General features: G+C 43.6%; 1 protein-coding gene across 1 annotated transcript; it reads right to left on the bottom strand.

Annotated features, from left to right (window-relative positions):
* Positions 1 to 928: 928 nt before the first annotated feature.
* Positions 929 to 13791, bottom strand: hepacama (hepatic and glial cell adhesion molecule a). The gene is made up of 8 exons (XM_076291128.1): positions 13704 to 13791; positions 8268 to 8275; positions 5600 to 5930; positions 4814 to 5095; positions 3683 to 3776; positions 2488 to 2546; positions 2102 to 2181; positions 929 to 1249 (listed from the first exon to the last, which is right to left on the bottom strand). The coding sequence occupies exons 1-8, from the start codon at positions 13789 to 13791 to the stop codon at positions 929 to 931; spliced, it is 1263 nt and encodes a 420-aa protein (XP_076147243.1).
* Positions 13792 to 21605: the final 7814 nt, after the last annotated feature.

Here is a 21605-nt window from a genome sequence, read left to right as displayed (position 1 = left end):
GTTGTTTGCCTTTCCTCGACACCAGTGGTCTGGACAGTTTACCTGGGAAAAATTCGGGGTAAGGTAGCACATTTTACCCTGGAGGAAATTTGGGCTGGCTTCCAGGTAAGGTTGAAAGACACCCCATAATCAAATCCAAATGGTGTGGTGCCAATGGAGAGTTGCTAGACTACCCTGGGTTCAAATTACATTTTCTGCCGCTAGGGTGCGCCTAGATTTCTAGGCTAGTAGTGCCATAGAGGTGAGCTCTAGATTTAACAGAAAACCATTTGTGCAGTCAGGGATTTCGTAGAAAGTAGCATTTGTTTGTGTTTATTTATTTATATGACCCCCCCACCCCCGCCAAAAAAAAAGGCTACATTCAGAATTCAGAGAAATTCCACGCAGGGTTTTCGTTTTGTTTGGTCGACAGGCTGCCCCCGCATTGTTTGTTTCCAGTTTTCGGAGCCTGGCTGTCTAAAGAGACCATTTTTTCCCCCCAGTTCGGGCCTGCTCACGGAATGGGCAGCCAGCCAGCGGTCGTAAGGAGATGATTGCTGAATGTGACAAAAAAAAAAATGTTATGGGCTTAAAATTGTGTAAAATCCCTGACTGCACCTTTAAAGTTAGGCTGCGTAGTTGACACATATTCACAAATCTTGCTAGGTTAGGCTTTCACAGTCTGTGGTACAACACTGAAATAAGTGGAGTGGTAGTTCACGAAAGCATAGTGGCAGCTTCTTAAGGGTAGCAGCAAAAATCACAGCATAGCGATACCGCTAGATGAACAGATGTATTTCACACGCCAAAGTGGTGGAGGAGCTGCTATTATTCTCTGGCCATGCGCTTGGCAGGTGCTAATTTTGACCCCAGTTTTTATGTATGTGTCTGTGTGTATGTGTAGGTGTATGTATGTGTTTATATGTATGTGTGAGTTGCATACTCCTGCTCATAGGTGGTTATGAGTGGTTGTGTCCGGGGTAGTAAGGGGGGGCTCCTCGGTGTTAGGGGGCGGGGGGGTAACCACAGGGGAGCGCAACTTGTGCCCCGTTCCTCTGAGCTGGGGGGGCGAGCCGGGAGCAGAGGGGGGGTTGCTGTGGGGGGGAGGGGAGGGAGAGGGCACAGGGGTGCGGGGGTACTTCCTGGTGGACTGGGGCAAGGAGTCGGGAACCTGAGAGGCGGAAGAGAGGGTGCCGTGGTAACCAGGGAGACTGGAGGGGTCGCAGGGGTGAACGCCACAGCTGGTGTCCAGCTCATCCTCAGCATACTCCTACACAGGAAATGACATTTAGAACTGAGGTGGGAGAATACACAAAAACAGACAATACTTTGTTACTAGAGAACAGTTAAAATATTTATGTGTGTGTATGTGGATATATACAGTATGTGTACATGTATGTTTGTGTGTATGCACCTGCATAGAGGTGTGTGTGTGTGTGTGTGTGTGTGTGTGTGTGTGTGTGTGTGTGTCTGTCTGTCTGTCTGTCTGTGTGTCTATCTGTGTGTATGTATATGTACATGTATATTATGTACACCTGCATATAGGTGTGTGTGTGTGTATGTGTGTGTGTGTGTGTGTGTGTGTGTGTGTGTGTGTGTGTGTGTGTGTGTGTGTGTGTGTGTGTGTGTGAGAGTGTGTGCATTTGTGCACACCTATCTGTTTAACCTAATTTTCAACAGTGCAGAGGCTTGATGGATTAAACCCATTATGGTGAACAGACAACATCTTTCTAGTAACCAGACTGATGTTAAGGTGGAGAGAGGTACAGCATGTTATAGTAAAAATTATTTTGGTGATGACACATACAAAGCTTTATGAATAGATGTTATTCTGGTCACAACGACACATACAGTATAAGGCTTTATGATTGGATATGTTATTTTGGTGATGACACATACAGTACAAGGCTTTATGAATAGATGTTATTCTGGTCACGACACATATAAGGCTTTATGATTGGATATGTTATTTTGGTGGACACATACAAGGCTTTATGAATAGATGTTATTCTGGTCACATTCTGGTCACAACGACATATAAGGCTTTATGATTGGATATGTTATTTTGGTGATGACACATACAAGGAATATATTATTTTGGTGATAAGAACCTGTAACTCACCGACTCGTTGAGGACGTACAGGGCCATGGGCTTCCGCCTCTCACTCCTCCTGGGCACTACGTCCACTGCAAAGTAGAAGACTTTAGACAGGGAAGTTCATCTTACGCTGGGGCTCGTATGTTGGCTGCATCACTGTGTGTGTGTATGTGTGTGTGTATGTGTGTGTGTGTGTTTGTGTGTGTAGAGTAGTGTGTAGCCTGCCTTTGCCTCTTTTGTCTGTGTGTGTGTGTATGTGTGAAGTATTTGTGTGTGTGTGTGTGTTTGGAGTAGTGTGCAGCCTGCCTTTGCTTCCTCTCTCCCTCCATGTGTGTGTGTGTGTGTGTGTGTGTGTGTGTGTGTGTGTGTGTGTGTGTGTGTGTGTGTGTGTGTGTGTAGTATTGTCTCACCTTCGTGATTACTGATCCTCTCTTCAGCAGCCTGTCTTAGCCTCCTCTGCTTCTTCTTTCTGTGAGATCAGGAGAGCAGCGCAACTCAGAGAGAAAATCATGCCGCTGGCTCTCAAGAGCAGAAACAGGTGATTTATAGAGCTTACAATGATCTTGTTTAATACAAATTTGGCAAAAGAAAATGCCAGTCTGCGTGCAGTAACATCCTCAATGGAAATCAAATTTAAAAAGGACACCTAATGAAGGAATGGACTGTGATAAAAATGTAAACTTTAATGGGAAACTATGATGGAAACACAATACAATGCACCAAGCTCTCGCACATCGTATCCTACCCCGGGTCCTTTCCTGATTCCACCCTATCTCTCTCTCCCACTCACTTCCTGTCGCACTTCACTGTCCTACACGAATAAAGTCAAAACCCATAAAATAAACTTATTGAAACTAATTAAAAAAAAAGTTGTATGTGAATTTCAAACATTTCCAGTCGGCTCTAGAATCTAGAAGACTCTTTTTCATTTCCCCAAATTGAATCTTTTGCCTGCGACACAGACAGACTTTTGCTACAACAAAGTTTGCTAGTTAAAACCCTTTAAAGGACCCCAGAGCACTCTTCCATTGACTTGCATTGTATTAAATGCCACGTGGTATTAAGAGAGAGCTGGGCCGACGATATCTGGACAACCATATGTGTTGTTTCTTCAAATACTGTCTCTATTTCTAACTCATTTTGTGGAGGTTTTAGACTAAATCAACTCCACATCCTTTAAACACCCAGGAAAGAGATTACTGTAGACTGTTTTAGACTAAAAAACTCCACATAGCTCATTTAAACACTTGCCATTGTTGGATGTATCAGACTAAAAAACTAACACCTTTAAACAACATGATAAGTGGTCATTGTAAGCTGTTGTAGACTAAAAACCTTCATATAGCTCATTTAAACAGTAGGGCAAAGTGCTATGGGAGGTGGAGCCTGTAGCTTTCTGGTCTCTAATGAATGTTCATGGTGACCTTCTCCAATAATAAGAACTGGTGTTCTGTCCAATCCTGGAAAAGTCTGTCTGGTGTGTGTACGTGTAAGTGTGTGTGATATATGTTGTGATTGTTAATGGTGTGTGTGTGTGTGTGTGTGTGTGTGTGTGTGTGTGTGTGTGTGTGTGTGTGTAGCTTTGAATACTGTCAGCAGTCTTACTTTTTGGAAGGCTTCCAGCAGGCACACACAGTCACCAGGGTGATGAGCAGGAAAATGCCCCCGGTGGACAGAATGATGTATAGCGAACTGCGACCTGCCAAGGAGAAACGGCAGTTTGGGACCACATCAGAGAAACAGCACAGTTTGAGACTGCACTAGAGGCCAAAGAAAGTGACGGTACTGAGTTTGTAATGAACCAGGCCAGTTTGAATTGAACATGACCTGGCCACACACACAGGTCTGTAGTGGAACCATTTATGCTGGGTTATATGCAGGTTATAACAATGTTTGAAACAACACATGAAACAACTGATGAGTGATGAAACATATGAAAAAATATGAGGCTTTGGGGCCAGTACACTGAAGGACTGTGTGTGTGTGTGTGTCTTTTGGAGGAGTACATTTGCTGAAAAAGAATTGTATGTGTGTGTCTAGGTGTGGGGATGGTTTTAGTGGATGGACTGTGGATGTCAGAATAAAACGAAAGTGTGTAAGCGAGGTCTGTAGTGAAAAGAAAGTGTGTGTGTGTGTGTGTGTGTATGTGTGTGTGTGTGTGTGTGTGTGTGTGTGTGTGTGTGGATGTCAATTAGGGTTTCAATGAAAAGAGTTTGTGGTGTGAGAGGGTTGAAATGAAAGTAGGGTTGCTATGAAACGTTCTTAAAGGGCAGAGTGGCTAGAAAGCAAAGAACACCTTTCTCTCTCTCTCTCTCTCTCTCACACACACACACACACACACACACACACACACACACACACACACACACACATTAATCCACTCACTACAGTGCACTAAACATATGAATAAAGAAATACAGACAGTTAGACAGACAGACAAAATACTTTAATGATCCTGAAGGAAATGTAGATATATACACACAGGATGGTGGATATGTGTGTGTGTGTGTGTGTGTGTGTGTGTGTGTGTGTGTGTGTGTGTGTGTGTGTGTGTGAGTAATACAGCGTGTGTGTATAAGTAATAAATTGTGTGTGTGTGTATGTGTGTATGAGTAATGCAGTGTGTGTGTGTGTGTGTGTGTGTGTGTGTGTGTGTGTGAGTGAGTAATGCAGTGTGTGTGTGTGTGTGTGTGTGTGAGTGAGTAATGCAGTGTGTGTGTGTGTGTGTGTACATACGGTAGACAGTAAGTCTCACAGGTGCGCTCCTCATGGTGCTGATTGGGTTCTCCACATTGCAGCTGTACACGTCGTCATCGGACATCAGCACTCGCATGATGGTCAGCAGCCGCTGGTCATGTGACAGGAGCAGACGCGTGTCATTGGCCAGTGACTTGCCGCCCTTGGTCCAGCTGTAAGAGGCTTTGGTGCCGGTCTGGTGGGAGCAGTTGAGGGTGAAGAGCTCACTCAGCTCCAGAACGGACGAGGCCACCATGTGCACGTACGGCCGGGACACCGGCACTGCAGGCAGACATGCAGCGGTCACACTCTTCACAAAAGGCAACGGGACAAACACTTACAGGCATAAAACTATGAAAGAAACAAACGAGTTGAAGTTGATGTGGTGAGATAATATTACTGCCCACTGTGAAATTAAGGAGGGAAAGCAGAATTTTACCACTGTTAAAAAAAGTTTTTTTATTTTTTATTGGTAACTAGTTTTGTTAGCATGCTAGATGCTAGTCTAAACCACACTCCTTATTGTTGCTTCAATGTAGTGAGCAATTTGACCACTGTGAGGTTGGTGCAGTGAGCTAATGCTAGTGTCCCCAGTGCTGTTGGTGAAATGAGGCTGAGCTAAGTTTGGATAATAAATCTTAGCATCAACACTGAGGTTATTACTGATAAGCTAATGTTGCCGTCAACTGTGAGGTTGATGCAGTAAGGTAATGTTAGTGTCCAGAATGAAGTTGATGCCCTCAGCTAATATTACCGTCCACTGTTGATGTAATATGTTAATGTTACCGTCCACAGTAAGGTTGATATGTTTCTCCCCGGTGAAGGTGTCATCAGTGATGGAGATCTCCACCTCGTACGCCCCCTCGTCTGACTGTTGTAGGTTGTGTACCTGCAGCGACCCGTTCTCAAACACCTGAATCCGGTCGCGGTACTCCGCCCGCAGGCTGCCGATGACGTCGGTGCCGATGGACTGGACCACGGTGATGGGCTTGTCCCGCTTGAGCTGCCACTTGATGACTGGCCGGTCAGAGCTGGAGCTGGTGTAGCTGACAGAGAGCAGGGCCGACCCCCCCAGCACCCCCCGCACCACAGGCAACTGGCTGGTGATGTTCACACCCTCCACACCACCTCAACACACACACACACACACACACACAAACACAGAATGATAATTTAAAAGTTGACAGACTAGCCATCTATGTATCTATCTATCTATCTATCTATCTATCTATCCATGAAAGATTATTTTGTTGTCTCTGTGGTCTTATGTAGGCTAGTGACTGGCTGATTCACACCTTCCACACCACCTCAACACACACACACACACACACACACACACACACACACACACACACACTTACACACACATACACACACTCACAGAAACATACTCACACAAAACAGCACAAATAGAATCATTCAAATGTTTCTATTGCCATCCATACAAAGATTATTATGCACCAAGATTATCAAAGTTTTGTTTCTGTGTCCCGGGAATCAAGGCACCAGGGCACATGAAAACCAGGGCACCCCCCCCCCCCCCCCCAACCTAAATAAGGAGGGTTTTTTCCTAAATAACTAACTGAACCGTGGCACCGAGGATGACGAAATTTATATGGTATGTTAGCATGTGGGCCTGCATCATTTTCGTGGGAAAACGCAATGGACTCATGGGTAGCGCTATCCTATTGCATGCAGAGGGAATTTGAAAGACAACCGTTTATCTTGCCCCTCGGATTGAGCACTGCCAAAGGTGAGTTCCCACATGTTGATGTGGGTCTGGCTCGTCAGGCTATCCTCTGGGGGTATAAATTTATATGTACATTTAGTGAGCCAAGCCAAGGTAGCCAGTTAAATCAGTCTATTTGAAAATATTTTGGATTTTCTTTGGTAAAATTGATGTAATTACCTGAAACTTGGCCCTTGTCTGTGAAACTGTCAGTATCCTAGAACCAAACTACAGGTTGTTAGTTTGAATCTAGCTTTTTGGGGTTTTGGAGGACATATGAAAACCTCATGGTTCCACATTCATTGGTCTGATATATGGCACCTAGCAACATGACAGAAGCACACATCAAAGTCACAGGAAATTATTTGAGCATGAAGACTAGAATGTTCTAAGATTCCTGTCCAACAGCGAGCCTGCAACCCCTAGTGAAAACCCTGTTTTGAGTGTGCTCTCAGCCAGAGAGTGTGGCCCAGGCGGCCACCAAGGCTGGCTGTTACGGTGCGAGTGAGCGAGCGAGTCGGCATGGCTGGTTGGCGCTGGCGCTCGTCAGCTGTTGCCAGGATGAGCAGACAAAGGCGGCAATTGTGGGCCTGATTTCCTCCAGTGCGCCAGGCTGACCACAGACACATTCTTTGTGGACGGACAGGCAGGACACACTGGTCCCTGTGCTCCTCTAATCAGGCCTTCGGGACAATGACCACAGCCATCACTGGCAGAGGTGGGGGGGTAGGGGGGATGGGGGTGGATCTCTGCCTTTACTCTGCGTGTGTAACCTGCATTCTGTTACTCTGAGTGTGTTACTCTGCGTGTGTAACCTGCATTCTGTCTTTACTCTGCGTGTGTAACCTGCATTCTGTTACTCTGAGTGTGTTACTCTGCTGTGTGTAACCTGCATTCTGTTACTCTGAGTGTGTTACTCTGCGTGTGTAACCTGCATTCTGTTACTCTGAGTGTGTTACTCTGCGTGTGTAACCTGCATTCGGGTGATTCTCATGAAGCTGTGGTTAACATGTCCAGGTTTTATTTTCCGAAAACAATATTTTATTAATAGTAACTATGATATTTTCTACAAAGACAGTAAAGAATACTATAGGGACAGATGGTTTTTACTATCATTATAACACTATTTCATAGCAATTTAACCAAAAATCACAGTGAATTCTCATTACCGAAATGTGTCCGGATCCATTATTCTACTGTTTGTTTTAATTTCATGAAAAATCCTTTTTTTTTACATAAATTGAAGAAGATTATGCAAAGTTGTGTAAAAATGTCTATATTTATGGTTAATATTTATATTTATGATATTTTGCAAAAGGAAAGGTTACATTTATTGTAAAAATATTGTGTCCACACTAAATGGTCCTCATTACCGTAATGCGACTTGCCTGCCTATAAAAAGTACACTGTTACATTAAATTAACAAGCAGACCCATGATGCATCACTTGGGACAAAAGGTTTAAAATGGAATCAAGTTCAGTTGTTCTCTCTTCTCTCACATCATGATATATGTGTAAATGTCATGGAATCTTTATTCTGTTACACTGTTGATTATCATTACCGATATGCTGTGATACTCAATGCTTTTAAAAATATTTGAAATTATATTTTATGATGATAAAGACAATATAAGACTTTAATATTTTGTAAAGGTTAAGGTTACATAGCTTGCTAGCATTTTGTGTTATTTGCCAACTTAGTCAAGGACATCTCATTACCGTTACTCCAATTTCTCATTACCACACATTTTAAAGGGTAATAACGGTAATGAGAAGCTGAGTTGCGGTAATGATGTGGTGATGATCTTGATATAAGATGACCTGTTCCCTCTACTAGTCAGGTTCACCTATGACATCTAGTGTTCTCTCCACTAACTTGTTTCTCAGCCCGTTGTTAAAAGGCGTTAAAACAGTTGATGTGATACCGCTTTGTGATTCCGCTTTGTCCTCCCCAGATGATCTTTTTTTCAAGCGTAACCTATTTCATGTTAAATCTTCTTGGATTTTTGACTAACTTTACTGTTTTATCTACAGTTTCGTGCGGTCCCTTGATATAATTTTGCCCCGATTGTCTGGTCTGCTCTGTACTGGCTCTGTGTTTTTGACTGTGGATTCTGTCTCATTTTTTGGTGCCAAGTTTACTTGCATGGCATACCACAACACAGGCATTAAGACCAATGATAGTGTTTTAATCAGTTGCTTGTGTTTTTTTTTCTATCTCTTGTCAATCAGTAATGTCATGGTTTCTTTTTATTTCTTTTAACTACCATTGGTTTTCACCATGGCAATGGAGGTAATTATGAGGGCACCATAATGGGTTGTCAAATTGGTTGTTGGAGGTACAGTAAAAGGTGCAGGATGGCACTCAGATACCTCCCATCTGAGCCTATGTGGCCCTACTGAGCCTATGTGGGCACTCAGATACCTTCCATCTGAGCCTATGTGGGTGACATGACCAATGTACTTGTGGCCATGTATCCGTCGGCTCCATGTACCCGTAGGCCAAGTTGAATGATAAAATGGATAACAAGGATATAACCTAGCAAATGTACAGGTGTATCTGACTGCTTTGAGACCAATTGAGTAAGCACATTGTCTACTTTATTGCGCTAATTCTCTTTTGATGATGTGATGGAGAAAGCCTTTGAAAGTTAAAGTATGCAGAACTGGTTATAGAGGTAAGGGAAGGTGGCACACACAGTGAAGATAGGTGTTTGAGGCTTTGTAAGTCGACCACAACACTTCTGTTAGATTTTAGTATTCAAATATGGTCTCTGAAAGGAGCTGAAAAAGGAACTCAGTGGCCATGACTGAGGCTCTCATAGCAACCTGAATTGACTCTGAGATGTGTTAAATCTTGCTGCTGTGTTTCCAGAGTGGTAGTTGTTGGTGCCCACTCTAGGACTTGAGGTTTGTCTGGTTATGTTGCTGATTGGATCATAAACAGCCACAGCAATGAACAGGAATACCCAAAGAATTTGTTGGTAACCAATCAGGAGTGTGGAGGAGGGTGGAACTGGGAAGCCAGACACCACTGTTGAGCATTCTGGAGGTGTCATGGGTTCTAATTCAACAAAACACAGATGACGGAAGGTATCTGCTTGTAAGCCCAGTGAAATGCTCTCGAAAGCTACTCTTTTGGTGATGTTTTTTGCCCACAAAGGTTGCTTTGTTGGTGATTTTTTGGATGGTAAAAGGTCTTGGTTGTTGACCGGCCACTCTGGTAAATCCCCTTCCTGTGACACTAGCAATTTAACACCTCTCCTGTGTGTATCTGAAATTCATTTGGTAAAATGAATCATTCTCATTACCGTAACATAAATTCTCATCCTCCGTAACAGACTTTTTATTACCGTAATGCATAAAAATGCATAGATATTGTAAAGATGTTGTTTCTCAGAGACAAAAATTTCTTCATTTTGTTATAATATGTTCCTTAACTGTGCCCCACGAGTGGGTTTTGTTCAAAATATATCTATAACAAAGAGATTATTTGAAAAATTGAACTCTACAATACACATTGTATTTCGGTAATGAGAGTTAATTCATTTAAACTGGAATTTAAAATATATAAAATATACATTTTGATGTGCAGTACTGTTCATTTAATGTACTTCAAAAAAATCAAAAAATAGTTTTCTTACTAATGGTCTCCGTTTGTCATTTACCATATCGGTAATGATAATTATTCTGGATCTTGCTACCATAACATTGAAATAAAGTTATATTAAATTGTTTTACTATAATACTTTTATCAGAAAATAAAAGTTAACATTCTATTCAGTCACTTAAATTAAAAAATCAATCAAATGAGGTAGATAATATTTTGATGTCAGTTTGACAGGCTTCGTGAGATTCACCCATTCTGTCTTTGTGTTACTCTGCGTGTAGGCCTAATTCTGCGTGGGTAATTATGGATGTGACCTGCATTCTGTTACTCTGAGTGTGTTACTCTGCGTGTGTAACCTGCATTCTGTTACTCTGAGTGTGTTACTCTGTGTGTGTAACCTGCATTCTCTGAGTGTGTTACTCTGCGTGTGTAACCTGCATTCTGTTACTCTGAGTGTGTTACTCTGCTGTGTGTAACCTGCATTCTGTTACTCTGAGTGTGTTACTCTGCGTGTGTAACCTGCATTCTGTTACTCTGAGTGTGTTAATCTGCGTGTGTAACCTGTATTCTGTTACTCTGAGTGTGTTACTCTGTGTGTGTAACCTGCATTCTCTGAGTGTGTTACTCTGCATGTGTAACCTGCATTACTCTCCGTCTGTTACTCTGCGTTTGTAACCTGCATTACTACACGGCTCTTCATAATGCTGCAGACTGCTCCATTCACTTGAATGGGCCTTCCCAACATTCGGTGGTCTGCTACTTCTCGATAACAGACCGTTACCGCTGTCAAGGAAAATTAGTTTTGTGCTTCTAAATTCACGTCTTTCATATCACTCCACAAGTAGTCCGGTTACTTCTTGCAATGGAACTTCATTCAAAAGTGAAAGCAGATGGATTATCAGCTGTGTTCTAAAGAATGTTTGATTCAAGTTCAGTGTGTGTTGTGAACTATTTGTTTATGCAAAAGCCACAATGAAATGGTAACAAATAAATGTAAAGAGTCATATCGTGTGGAGTTTTTATTTTTTTGTTTTGGCGAGTAGCCGTGTAATAAGCAGGATAATGTATAGAACGTCGGTCATTATCGGAAAATAATTCCCTTCAGTATGAAGCAAGACCCCTCCTCTGGTGCATCGGGGTCCTGTTTGCCCTGTTGGGACTTATGTTCTGATAACGACCGGCGTTCTATACATTATCCCTTACTTATGTCTGTTACTCTGGGTGTCTAACTTGCATTCTGCATTTTTTCTGTGTGTGTTCTCTGCGTGTGTCCTCAGCGTGTAACCTACATTCTGTCTTTACTCTTCAGGTGTAACATGCTCTAGAGGCTTAAGGTAGAAAAATGACACTAAACTTGTGTCATTGTAAAACTGTCTTTGCAAATGTGTTTTCATTAGTGTATAATAACCTATAAATACAAGCCACCGTTTTTTCCTCTGCTTAGAATGAGTGCTTCATATCAACTTAAAGAGCAGGTCTTTCCAAGGAATCCGTCATGTTGTGCCGCCATGTTGCTAGCGTAGCCCAGCAAGGACAAACCAAAACACAGGTAGAGTGGGCCTTTTGAGTGTACATAACCGTTGATTCCACATGCTTGGAAAGGCAGAGGGATTTAGTGAGTCGCAAATGACCATGTACATCTGCACTGCACTGCAAATCACTTTCAATAAAAACATGATGAATGAAAATGCAATAAGTCAGCATGAGAGTGACTTACTTACCCAGCCAATTTAAAAACATGACAAACTATAACCTTTGACCTATAAGCTTTGACCTTAATCAACATTGTCTAACCACATTAGCTGGACATATTTAAAATGCAACCAAGTCTTATCATCAAAATACTTCCACTACAATGATTCCAGCCTAAAATGGCCAAGTTTAACATAAATGCAACAAAAATGTAAATGTTTGAAATCAATAAGGAAGCAGTCTCCCACCAGGTCAGCCAACCCAATTTCCTCCAGTCATCACCAACTGAACTCAATCAAAGGCACCGTATTCTACTTCATATACAGTGACAATGGTGTGGTTTTATTTCAGTTAGCTTAAAGGTGTTCTAAGCAATGCTGGGTAACGTCACTTATGTTGACTTTCAAACAAAACAGAGAGCTAGCTCGCTACTTCCTCCCCCTCCCTCCCGTGCTGCTCCCGTGCAATTGAAACTCTCCTAAACGTCTGTGATTTGCTGGAACAGTTTGTTATGTTTTTTATGGGCTAGGTGTTTGCCCAGGTTGTTTTTGTTGTCGTTTTTGGAGCCTGGGCTGTCCACAGAGATCACGTTTTTTTTTACAGTGTATTCAGGACACAGACAGCTAGCGGATGGTTAGGTGATGTTTGCAGCAAGTGACATAAAATGTTTTAGCCTAAAAAACGTGTGGCATTGCTTAGAGCACCTTTAATAGCTGGTTTGATTTGCATTGAGAGATGATCTTATGGAAAGTACCCCATGTTAGGTATGGTGAAGGGTATGTAATGATTTGGGGCTATTTTAATTGTGGGAACTTTATTAGGATGCATAGTATCCTGGATCCATGGTTTTCCCATGCTGCCTTGCGCACACGATTTTATTCACGCTGCTAGGCAGCCTGGATTCTATGGACTTCGTTTTCACCTCAACGAAGGAACCAATCACAGAACGGAGGGAGGGCAGCAAGACGATGACGACACACCAAAGCCGTTATGAGCTACGTACAGACGCATTTGATAGACATTCGTAGCGCCCAATAAACGGGCATTCAACGAGAAAATGAATGCCTAGTTCCCAGACCCCATCTCAATTAGGCTAGAAATAACTGGCCTTTAAAAATAAAACAAATCTTCCTGCCCCATGGGAATTTAACATAGGGGTGTGTATACTTTTCAGGAAGAGCATTCATTTATTTACGATACATTATTCATTCACAAAGAAAACTGGTGTCCATTCATTTTAATTAAGGCATTAAGATCAATTTCCAAAATATGTTTTATTCCTCACAACACTGAATCAACATAACTGAACTTAAGGCAAGACTGAAGTCATCTATTCTATTGGACCCCAGCGTAACCTAGGTTGACCCTTGGACTGTTATGACTCCATGTAAAACTCACTTGTGTGTGTGTGTGTGTGTGTGTGTGTGTGTGTGTATGGATGATCAGCATCCAGTAGATGTTTAATTGCTAACGACCAGAGCAGGTATAAATACTAACATGCATTCGTATTGAGGAACATTACTTAATATTATTTCTTTTCCTCTGCCATACTGACACTCAAAGTGCTGTCTCCAAACACTACACAACTAAAGACTAAAAAACATGTTTTCAAACCTTAAAACTACATTGGTACACACTTTGCTCAAAAACAATAAATGATGTTTTAAGTGTTCGAAGGAAGAAAGAGAAGAAACAAGAGAAAAAACTCTTTGCTGTTCTTCGCTGACACAGACTGAACTTTATAGCAACTTTAGCAACATGCTAGCATCAGCATCTACAGTCCAAACTTTCTCCTCTTATTTTGTGAACCTCTGCATGAAATGACACCAAAGGCCTGAAAGGTTCCCCTGATTCCTTACCTGCCAGGGAGAAAAGCAGCAAGCTGAGGGTGTGTAAGACGGCAGGAGTGTGTGTTAGCCTGGAGGAAGCCTCCCTCTCCGCCTTCATCTTGGCTGCAGGGCTGCGCTGAGCTCACACACACTGTGCATGTTTGTCCACTCCGGGCACGTCCTGAGAATACACACTCACTGCTTCCTGCAGGACGGAGCCTCGTCTGTGCGCTCAAGCTCTCTCCTCCCAGAGCCCCTCTCCTCAACAACAGCACTGTGTGTTTGTGTGTGTGTGTCTGTGTGTGTATGTGTGTGTTCTCTTTATCCATGTGAGTTCTTTGTGTGTGTACTCTTTGTGTGCTGTGTGTGTGTCAGTGTGCGTGTGAGAGTGTTTGGGTGAGCTCTCTCTTTATGTGTGCTTTGTGTGTGTGTGTGTGTGTGTGTGTGTGTGTGTGTGTGTGTGTGTGTGTGTGTGTGCGCGTGCGTGCATCGCATGCTTTGTGTGTTCGATACACTACTCATCTATTTTCACCCTCTGAGCCCCCCCCCCCCGCCCCTTTCTTGCATGTCCCCTAAATGTTTGTTTGTCTTTTCTGAGAAGAGTGTCCTCTCTCACAGAGTGCGGCTCACGACATCACGCATCTGCCTCAGATATGGCCCTGATCTGGCCCTAGGGTTTGTCTGTAAGACTCTGGCATTGTGTCGTGTTGATCACTGCTGGTGCATGGGCCTTTAATGTGACATCTCACTACTCCGGCCAAAGTTCCCAAATCAGGGCTTACCTACTGGACTCTCATGGTACGGTCAGCTGTTGGCCGAATGACAACATTGAACTGTCCACTTTATATTTCAGAAATCAATAACGCCATGTCATGTTTTTTGTGTCCATTCTTAATCCTTTGCTTTGCTTCACTACATCGCAGAGAGAAAACAGAGTTTTTGCATGTGTGAGAGCTTGTAATTGGATTGCAGTGGCCTGTTGAGCTGTATTGTGTGGTGGGGGTCGTTAATGAGGGACTCTTATAGGTCGGGCAGTCAGGCGGGGCTCTGCTGTGCCGTGGGGCCTACTGGGGGACTCCGCATTCTGTCTGCAGTATCAGAGAGAGGGACAGAGAAGGAGGGAGTGAGGGAGAGAGAGAATGAGAGAGGGGGGGCACTCAATAAAACACCATGGCAGCTTCTGAAAAGGAACCCCTCAGCAGTCCCCTACTCCTCCCTCTCTTCTCCACTTTACCCCGTATCCCTCTCTCTCTTTCTCACACTCTCTCTCTTTTTCTCACTCCTTCCCCTCCGCTCTTTCCTTTCCCCTCGCCCCTTTATCCCCTTCTCTCCCTCTCTCTCCCCCTCGCTCCCTCATTGCTCTCTCTTTCTCCTCCTCTAACCATTCCTACTGCGTTCTGTCCCTTTCTCTCCCTCTTTCTCATTCCCCCTCTGTCTCTGCTCTTTACCTCCCCTTCCTCTTTCCCCTTCCTTCCTTTCCCTCTGTCCTTCTTTTTCTCTCTTCCTCCTCCTCCATCCCTCTCTCCCTCACAGCCCTTAACCCATTCCCTAACCACCACTAACAGCCCCTAATACATTCCCTTACCCCACTAACAGCCTCTAACTTATTCCCTTACCCCAGCTAACAGCCCCTAGCCAATTTCCTTAACCCTGCTAATAGCCCCTAACCCATTCACTTACCCCCGCTATTAGCCCCTATCCCATTCCCTTACCCCTGCTAACAGCCCCTAGCCCATTCACTTACCCCCGCTTACAGACCCTAAACATCCCCTTACCAACCCCAACAACCTACCTCTGTGAGTCAGTCAGCCAGGAGAAGGGGCGGTCTGCAAAAGAAAAAGTGAAGGATGCTGAGGAGGAGGAGGACTGTGGAGAGAAGGAAGAGTTTGAGGAGGAGGAGAGGAAGAAGAGGAGAGGAGGGGTGTGAAGAGGAGGAGAGGAAAAAGAGGGGAGGAGAGAAGGAGGTGGAGGAGAGGAGGAGAGGAAGAAGAGGGGAGGAGAGGAGGAGGTGAAGAGGAGAGGAAAAAGAGGGGAGGAGAGAAGGAGGTGGAGGAGAGGAGGAGGTGAAGAGGAGGAGAGGAAAAAGAGGGGAGGAGAGAAGGAGGTGGAGGAGAGGAGGAGGTGAAGAGGAGGAGAGGAAAAAGAGGAGGTCTATCAAGTTAGTAAGAGGCATGATGCAGTACTATATGAGCAGCTCAGATGAGTGCTTGCCTGATACACACAGTTTAGAGAATAATTTAGTTACCTGTACACAATCTTCATCCACGGTGGACTTCACAAACGTGTAGGACTCGTGTCATGCAGTGGGGTGCATGTGATTTTAATGTGCAAACAAAAGCAGGCTGGGAGGACAAAGAGGAGATTAGTTCTGGCCTGGTGCATTCTGGGCCGCAGGAAGGAGGCAGGTCGACGGAGCAAGAGTACACAGGCCTCCCCTGCACGCAGCAGACACATACCATCCAACTACACTCAGACACACATACACCACCCAACAGCTCACATACACACACACCAACCACTGAAAACTGATTTAACCCTCCAAACCATATATTTTCTGAGGACTTTTGACAAGATTTAGGAAAGATTCTTGAAAGACTGTATCTTCTAACGTCCCCCACTCAAGCCTTACTCAAAAGACTACAGCCTTTCAAAAATCTTCCCCAAATCTTGTGAAAACGTATGGTGTAAGGAGGCCTTAATTATAGTGAAGTGTCTGGCTGATGCCTGTTTGTTACAGCTGATATTGAAAGTTACGAATGTTCTTGATCTCAGCTTTGTGATCAGAGAAGAAAACTCTTTGTTAATCACTTCCCTTGCAATTTAGGAGAACTAGGGTAAAAAGACGTTTGAAGTTTACAGAGATAAAAACATTACATTTGGAGGTACACTTACACTTCTGAACTGAAAATGTCCGAGGATTTTGTCTCAGAAATCTGGTCACCTTAATATACACACACCATCCAATTACAATTTAGACACACACACACACCACCCAACTACAGTTCAGACACACACTCCATCCAACTTATTATATATAATATTATATTTACTATTTACTATCCATTGCTTTTGTTTATATAAAACAACTGCACCAGAAAACAAATCTGTGTAAATGACGGCTGTTCATTTATTTGTTGTTGGGGGGGGGTTGATGATGTCATGGCCCAGGCTGGTCAACTGATTCCAGGGGTGTAGTCACCACTGGATGTCTGGCCGACACTCACAATGGCCCTTCACACACACTGTCAGCAGACACACAGACACACACTCATGGCCTCACACACACACAGATTCAGACACTGTCATACTGGACAAGTACTGGACACGTCATAATTATCACTTTGGCAGAAACACGCACTTGCATGCGCACACACACACACACACACACACACACACACACACACACACACACACACACACACACAGGCCCAGTAGAGGACCCTCTGCCCTTAGGTATGAACGTAAATGATATAATTTCTCATGAGAGTAATACCGAGGGGTCATCCCATTTAAAGCCACACAGGATGTCTGCCAAAATCAGTTGTTGAAGGTATTCAGTCACTAACTCAGGAACACTGAAGGGTCTTTTCAGTTTGGAAGGATCAAAGCATCCTCCAAAGCATCTCTCTCTCTCTTTCTCTCTCTCTCTCTCACACACACACACACACACTTTGCCTTTCATATGAAGACAGACACTCAAAGCTTTTGTGTCCAAGATAAAAGTCCCCTAAGTGAACCTCTCATCTTCAAAAGAGCTGCATCAATGAAAATTAAGAAGCAAAGAACGCACACTTACACAGTCACTGAGTCTGTGAGTGTATGGTGTGTGTGAGAGAGAGAGTATAGTGTGTGTGTGTGTGTGTGTGAGAGTGCGAGAGAGAAAGAGAGAGAGGATATAGTGTGTGTGAGAGAAAGAGAGAGAGAGAGAAAGGGACTAGCCTTTAGAGTATGTGTGTGTGTCTGTGCATAGGCTTTTCCTTTAATCAGATTTGCTGGGTAGAGGCCTTTCCACTGCCTGCAAGATTAAGTCTTGTGTTGTGAGACTAGACATCCTAATTGACTGCTTAACCCTTGTCCACAACACACACTCCTTGGATGATCCCTGTATTGAACAAATGTATCATACATGCTTTCGTGAACTTGAATGGAATTGATGAAATTATGCTGTAATCTTAATTGGCCGACCACCTCTTATTCTTGCTAAAGTAATGCCTAAATATGTTACTCCTCATTAGATAACATTACTGCACAGCAGTATTTGACTCTAGTAGCCTGAGCGTCTCAGTCACTCTAGACTCAACATCGCCCTCTGGTGTTCCTCTGGCCTCATGGCCATTGTTCAGGTCAATTCAAATTAATTTACACATTTCACAAAAAGTGAGGAAAAACATGTGACTACTTGTAAATGCTCAGTACTTAAAGTAATGCTGAAATAAACTACCACTACTATTGCTGCTACTGTGCCGAAAATGGAACAGGTATTTTTATGTGATGATTATTTTCTGAAAATGACAGCCATTGCTATACATGTTGAACTTGCACTTCCATAACAGCTCAACTCAATCATCTATTTGTGCGTGTGTGTGTGTGTGTGTGTGAGTGTGTGTGTATGTGTGTGTGTGTGTGTGTGCGTGAGGAGGTGAGGAGGAGGTTAGGCACATTTTCAGGGTGGCTTTGTGTTGCTATGGGAAACCTATGAAGAATCTCATTCTAAGGCAGTGACTCCAGTAGTGGTGACAGCTCTCTTTCTGTGACAGCTGTGTGTGTGTGTGTGTGTCTTTGTCCGTACGTGGAAGAGAGGATAACTGTGTGTTTGTGGTTGAATGTGTGTATATCAGTGTGTGTGTGTGTGTGTGTGTTTTAGTGAGTGTTTGTGTCACTATATGGAAGAGGGTGACTGTGTGTGTGTTTGAATGTGTGTACATTAGGGTGTGTGTGTGTGTATGGAGTGGGAGGGATATTGTGTGTGTGTGTGTCTGTTTATGTGAAGAGGAGAAAACTTAATGTGAATATGCAAAGGAGGCAGATCTGTAAAGAGGGCCTCTTTTATGTTTTAGTCGCACACAGCGCATGGCTCAAACTAATAAACTCTGTATAGTACTATAGTATATGCTATCATAATAATCATATACTATTATATAATATTATGTACTACTCTAACTAATGTCAAGTGGACTAAGACATTGTTTCTGAATCAGTCACTGATTTTAAACTGAACGTAAATTAGGTGTAATAAGGTGTTAAACAACTGGTGTTTAAAAAAAGTAATAAGGTATGCTATATACTCAGTGGACCCAGATATTCTTAAGAATGTTAATTAATTAAATGAATGTGTGTGTAACAGAGAGAGAGATGTGTGTGTGTGTGCATCATCTCCTCTATGAGTATATTTCCCCTGCAATGTTACAGTAATTTGCATGTGTAGCATCTCATCTGCGCGCGCATGTGTATACACAATCCCCGGCATGTTAACGTGTGTGTATGTGTGTTTGTGCTATGGTGTGATGGAGAGGTAGCCCCAGTCCTCAGTGGCCTGCTTCAGATAAGGTGCAGGTGGCGATCAGTCGATCATTAGGCTCAGATGCAAGACCAGCAACGCTCATTATCCCCGACCCCCCCCCCTTGTGAACCTGCCAACCCCCCCCCAAATCAGCGTGAGCACACAAACGCCCCCGTTATTATCACATGCGCGTCATTGGCGTCTCCCGGTGGGTGGAACGTTTCATTATTTATTTGGGTCGTCTTTAAATGAGTTCCAGCGCGCTGGAAATGACTGTGGGCTCAGGCAGGCGGTGCTTTTGAAGGCCTTTATTAATCTCACAGGCAGCCCATTACTTGGCCCCATGTGACCATGCCAACAGGAACGGGCCAATCAGCATCACCACATGGGGTCACATGTTATTTGTTCTGGTCAGTGATTTCCACAGCTAACATAAATATATAGAAAGTGCAATAAACGCCTCATGAATATTGGTAGTAGTAGTAGTAGTAGTAGTAGTAGTAGTAGTATAGTAGTTGGAAGTTCTGATTTTGTTTAAACTGCAAATATTGACTATATGGAGACCATTTAAATACTTAAAGTGCCAAACATCACACATAATAGGACAAATTAAGATCATTCAGCTGTAAATAGCAGAGGGCAGCCTTGGGAGACAAACATCTACATTCCTGATCACTCCAACAAACAAACAGCAACACAATAATAAAAACATGATTATAAGCAATTATAACATTATTATAAGCAATTATAACACACACCATTTCACGGATGATCACACGTGCACTAACACTTCTATGACCGAGTGGTTGAGTTTTAAAAGCTGAGGGCATAAGCTGGGTTGACAAAGGTATAAAACTTTGTGCACCATTACATCTGCGACAAAGGATCTAGAAGGCTGGGTAAGGGGGGGGGGGGCTCAGGCCTTCACGGGTGTAAACTGCCCAGAAATGAGACGTTAGCAATGTTTAAAAAGCAGACTGAGGGTGGGTGGGTGAGGGGAGGGGGTTGTAAAGCTCTGGAAGGCTGGGGACATCACGTGGCACCGGAATATTCCCAAACCTGCTGCTGCAATTCTGTGTCACTTTGGATCAAAAGTGTCTGCTAAATGCCAGTCAACGTCAACTAAATTTCAAGTTTACAATATGAGTTTGGCGTCATGAGTTGGGATGAAAAGCTAACTAAGAGGCTCTAGACATCTACAGTAATAAGTCACTGTGAGTGTGCCCTGGCCTAATAGTGATTAGCTACTAGTTGATGTAGTCATTGTCAGTGTGATCTGGGCTAACAGTGATTAGCTACTAACTGATCTAGTCATGGTCAGTGCGCCCTGGGCTAACAGGGATTCGTTTTGCTCCCTGGCCCAGTCAGACTCCAATGGAAGAGCTTAAGATCACAATGAAGAGAGGGCACACTGGGCTGGCAGTGCCAGTTTAAGACGGCAGTGGGGTCAGAAAAGAAAAGGGTAATGTAATGGGTTTGAAATACTGTGTAAGGGGGAGGGGCTTTCAAAAGGGGCAATATGTAGGATCCTTAAAGTTGTCTTGGATGCACCATTACATCTGCGACAATGCTCTTCTATTGGCCTGTGTGTATTCGTTACAGCAGCTCCTGTGGTAGAAAGTGGTATGATGAGATGTGGTCTAAAGCAAGCTGGTCAGCAAGCTAAAATGTGTGGATAATTGATCAACACAGTATATTTATTTATTACTTTGCGTCAAAACGGTTATGTCGTCACATCCTGTTGTTATTTCTAGGTCTTTTTTTCCCAACTAAACAACCTACACACTACCCCTTTGAAAGCAGAGATAGGTTGAGACAGGGGTACTGGGCTGAGAGGAGGGGTAGCAGGGGTAGATTTGGACAGGCAGGGGGGCAGATTGAAATGTGCTTAAAAGTGAGGGTATTTAGATGTGAAACTCTAGATGCATGCTGGAGAAAAAGCTGAAGAAAGAGTTTCAGAGGTGGTTTTCAAAGCTGTGAAGGGCAATCGGGTGGTTTTAAACGCTGGTTAAAGGGCAATTGGGTGGTTTTAAAAGCTGGGAAGGGTAATAGGGTGGTTCTGAAAGGTGAGAGAGACGTATTTGGATTTATTTAGGAAGCTAAGAGAGCAAGCATCAGGCAGGTCTAAATGGCATGCTTTGGATGGGGAGCACACGCTGGTGTGACTGGTGAGACATACACTGGGTGTGGTGGGGTGGAGGGGGTGTGGGTCTGTACAGGATAGGATGCAGAGAAGGTGTGACCAAAAGAGTTCACCAGCAACACACACACATACACATACACATACACACACACGCACACACATACAAACGCCCCCAGCCCACACTAGCTCTACACGCTGGGCTCTGGCACATCTACATAGAAAGTTGGTCTTGGGAGAGCAGAGCGCAGGATCCAGAAGCCACCCCCGTGTTCGAGCCACTGCAGACCCT

Source organism: Alosa pseudoharengus, unplaced genomic scaffold (genome assembly GCF_046254945.1).
Source record: "Alosa pseudoharengus isolate Yale_2024_CS ecotype anadromous, Long Island Sound unplaced genomic scaffold, YU_APseudo_1.1 YU_APseudo_1.1_scf_18, whole genome shotgun sequence".
NCBI classification, from domain to species: Eukaryota; Metazoa; Chordata; class Actinopteri; order Clupeiformes; family Clupeidae; genus Alosa; species Alosa pseudoharengus.
The sequence above is the reverse complement of the archived record's forward strand: the minus strand, read 5'-3'. Positions and strand labels throughout refer to the sequence as shown.

Coding starts and splice junctions, on each gene's coding strand:
- hepacama (XM_076291128.1), bottom strand. CDS start 13,791: ATGAAGGCGGAGAGGGAGGCTTCCTCCAGGCTAACACACACTCCTGCC. Junction 2,547..3,682: donor TGCTGGAAGCCTTCCAAAAA/GTAAGACTGCTG, acceptor CTGATCTCACAG/AAAGAAGAAGCAGAGGAGGC. Junction 2,182..2,487: donor GAGGATCAGTAATCACGAAG/GTGAGACAATAC, acceptor CCCTGTCTAAAG/TCTTCTACTTTGCAGTGGAC.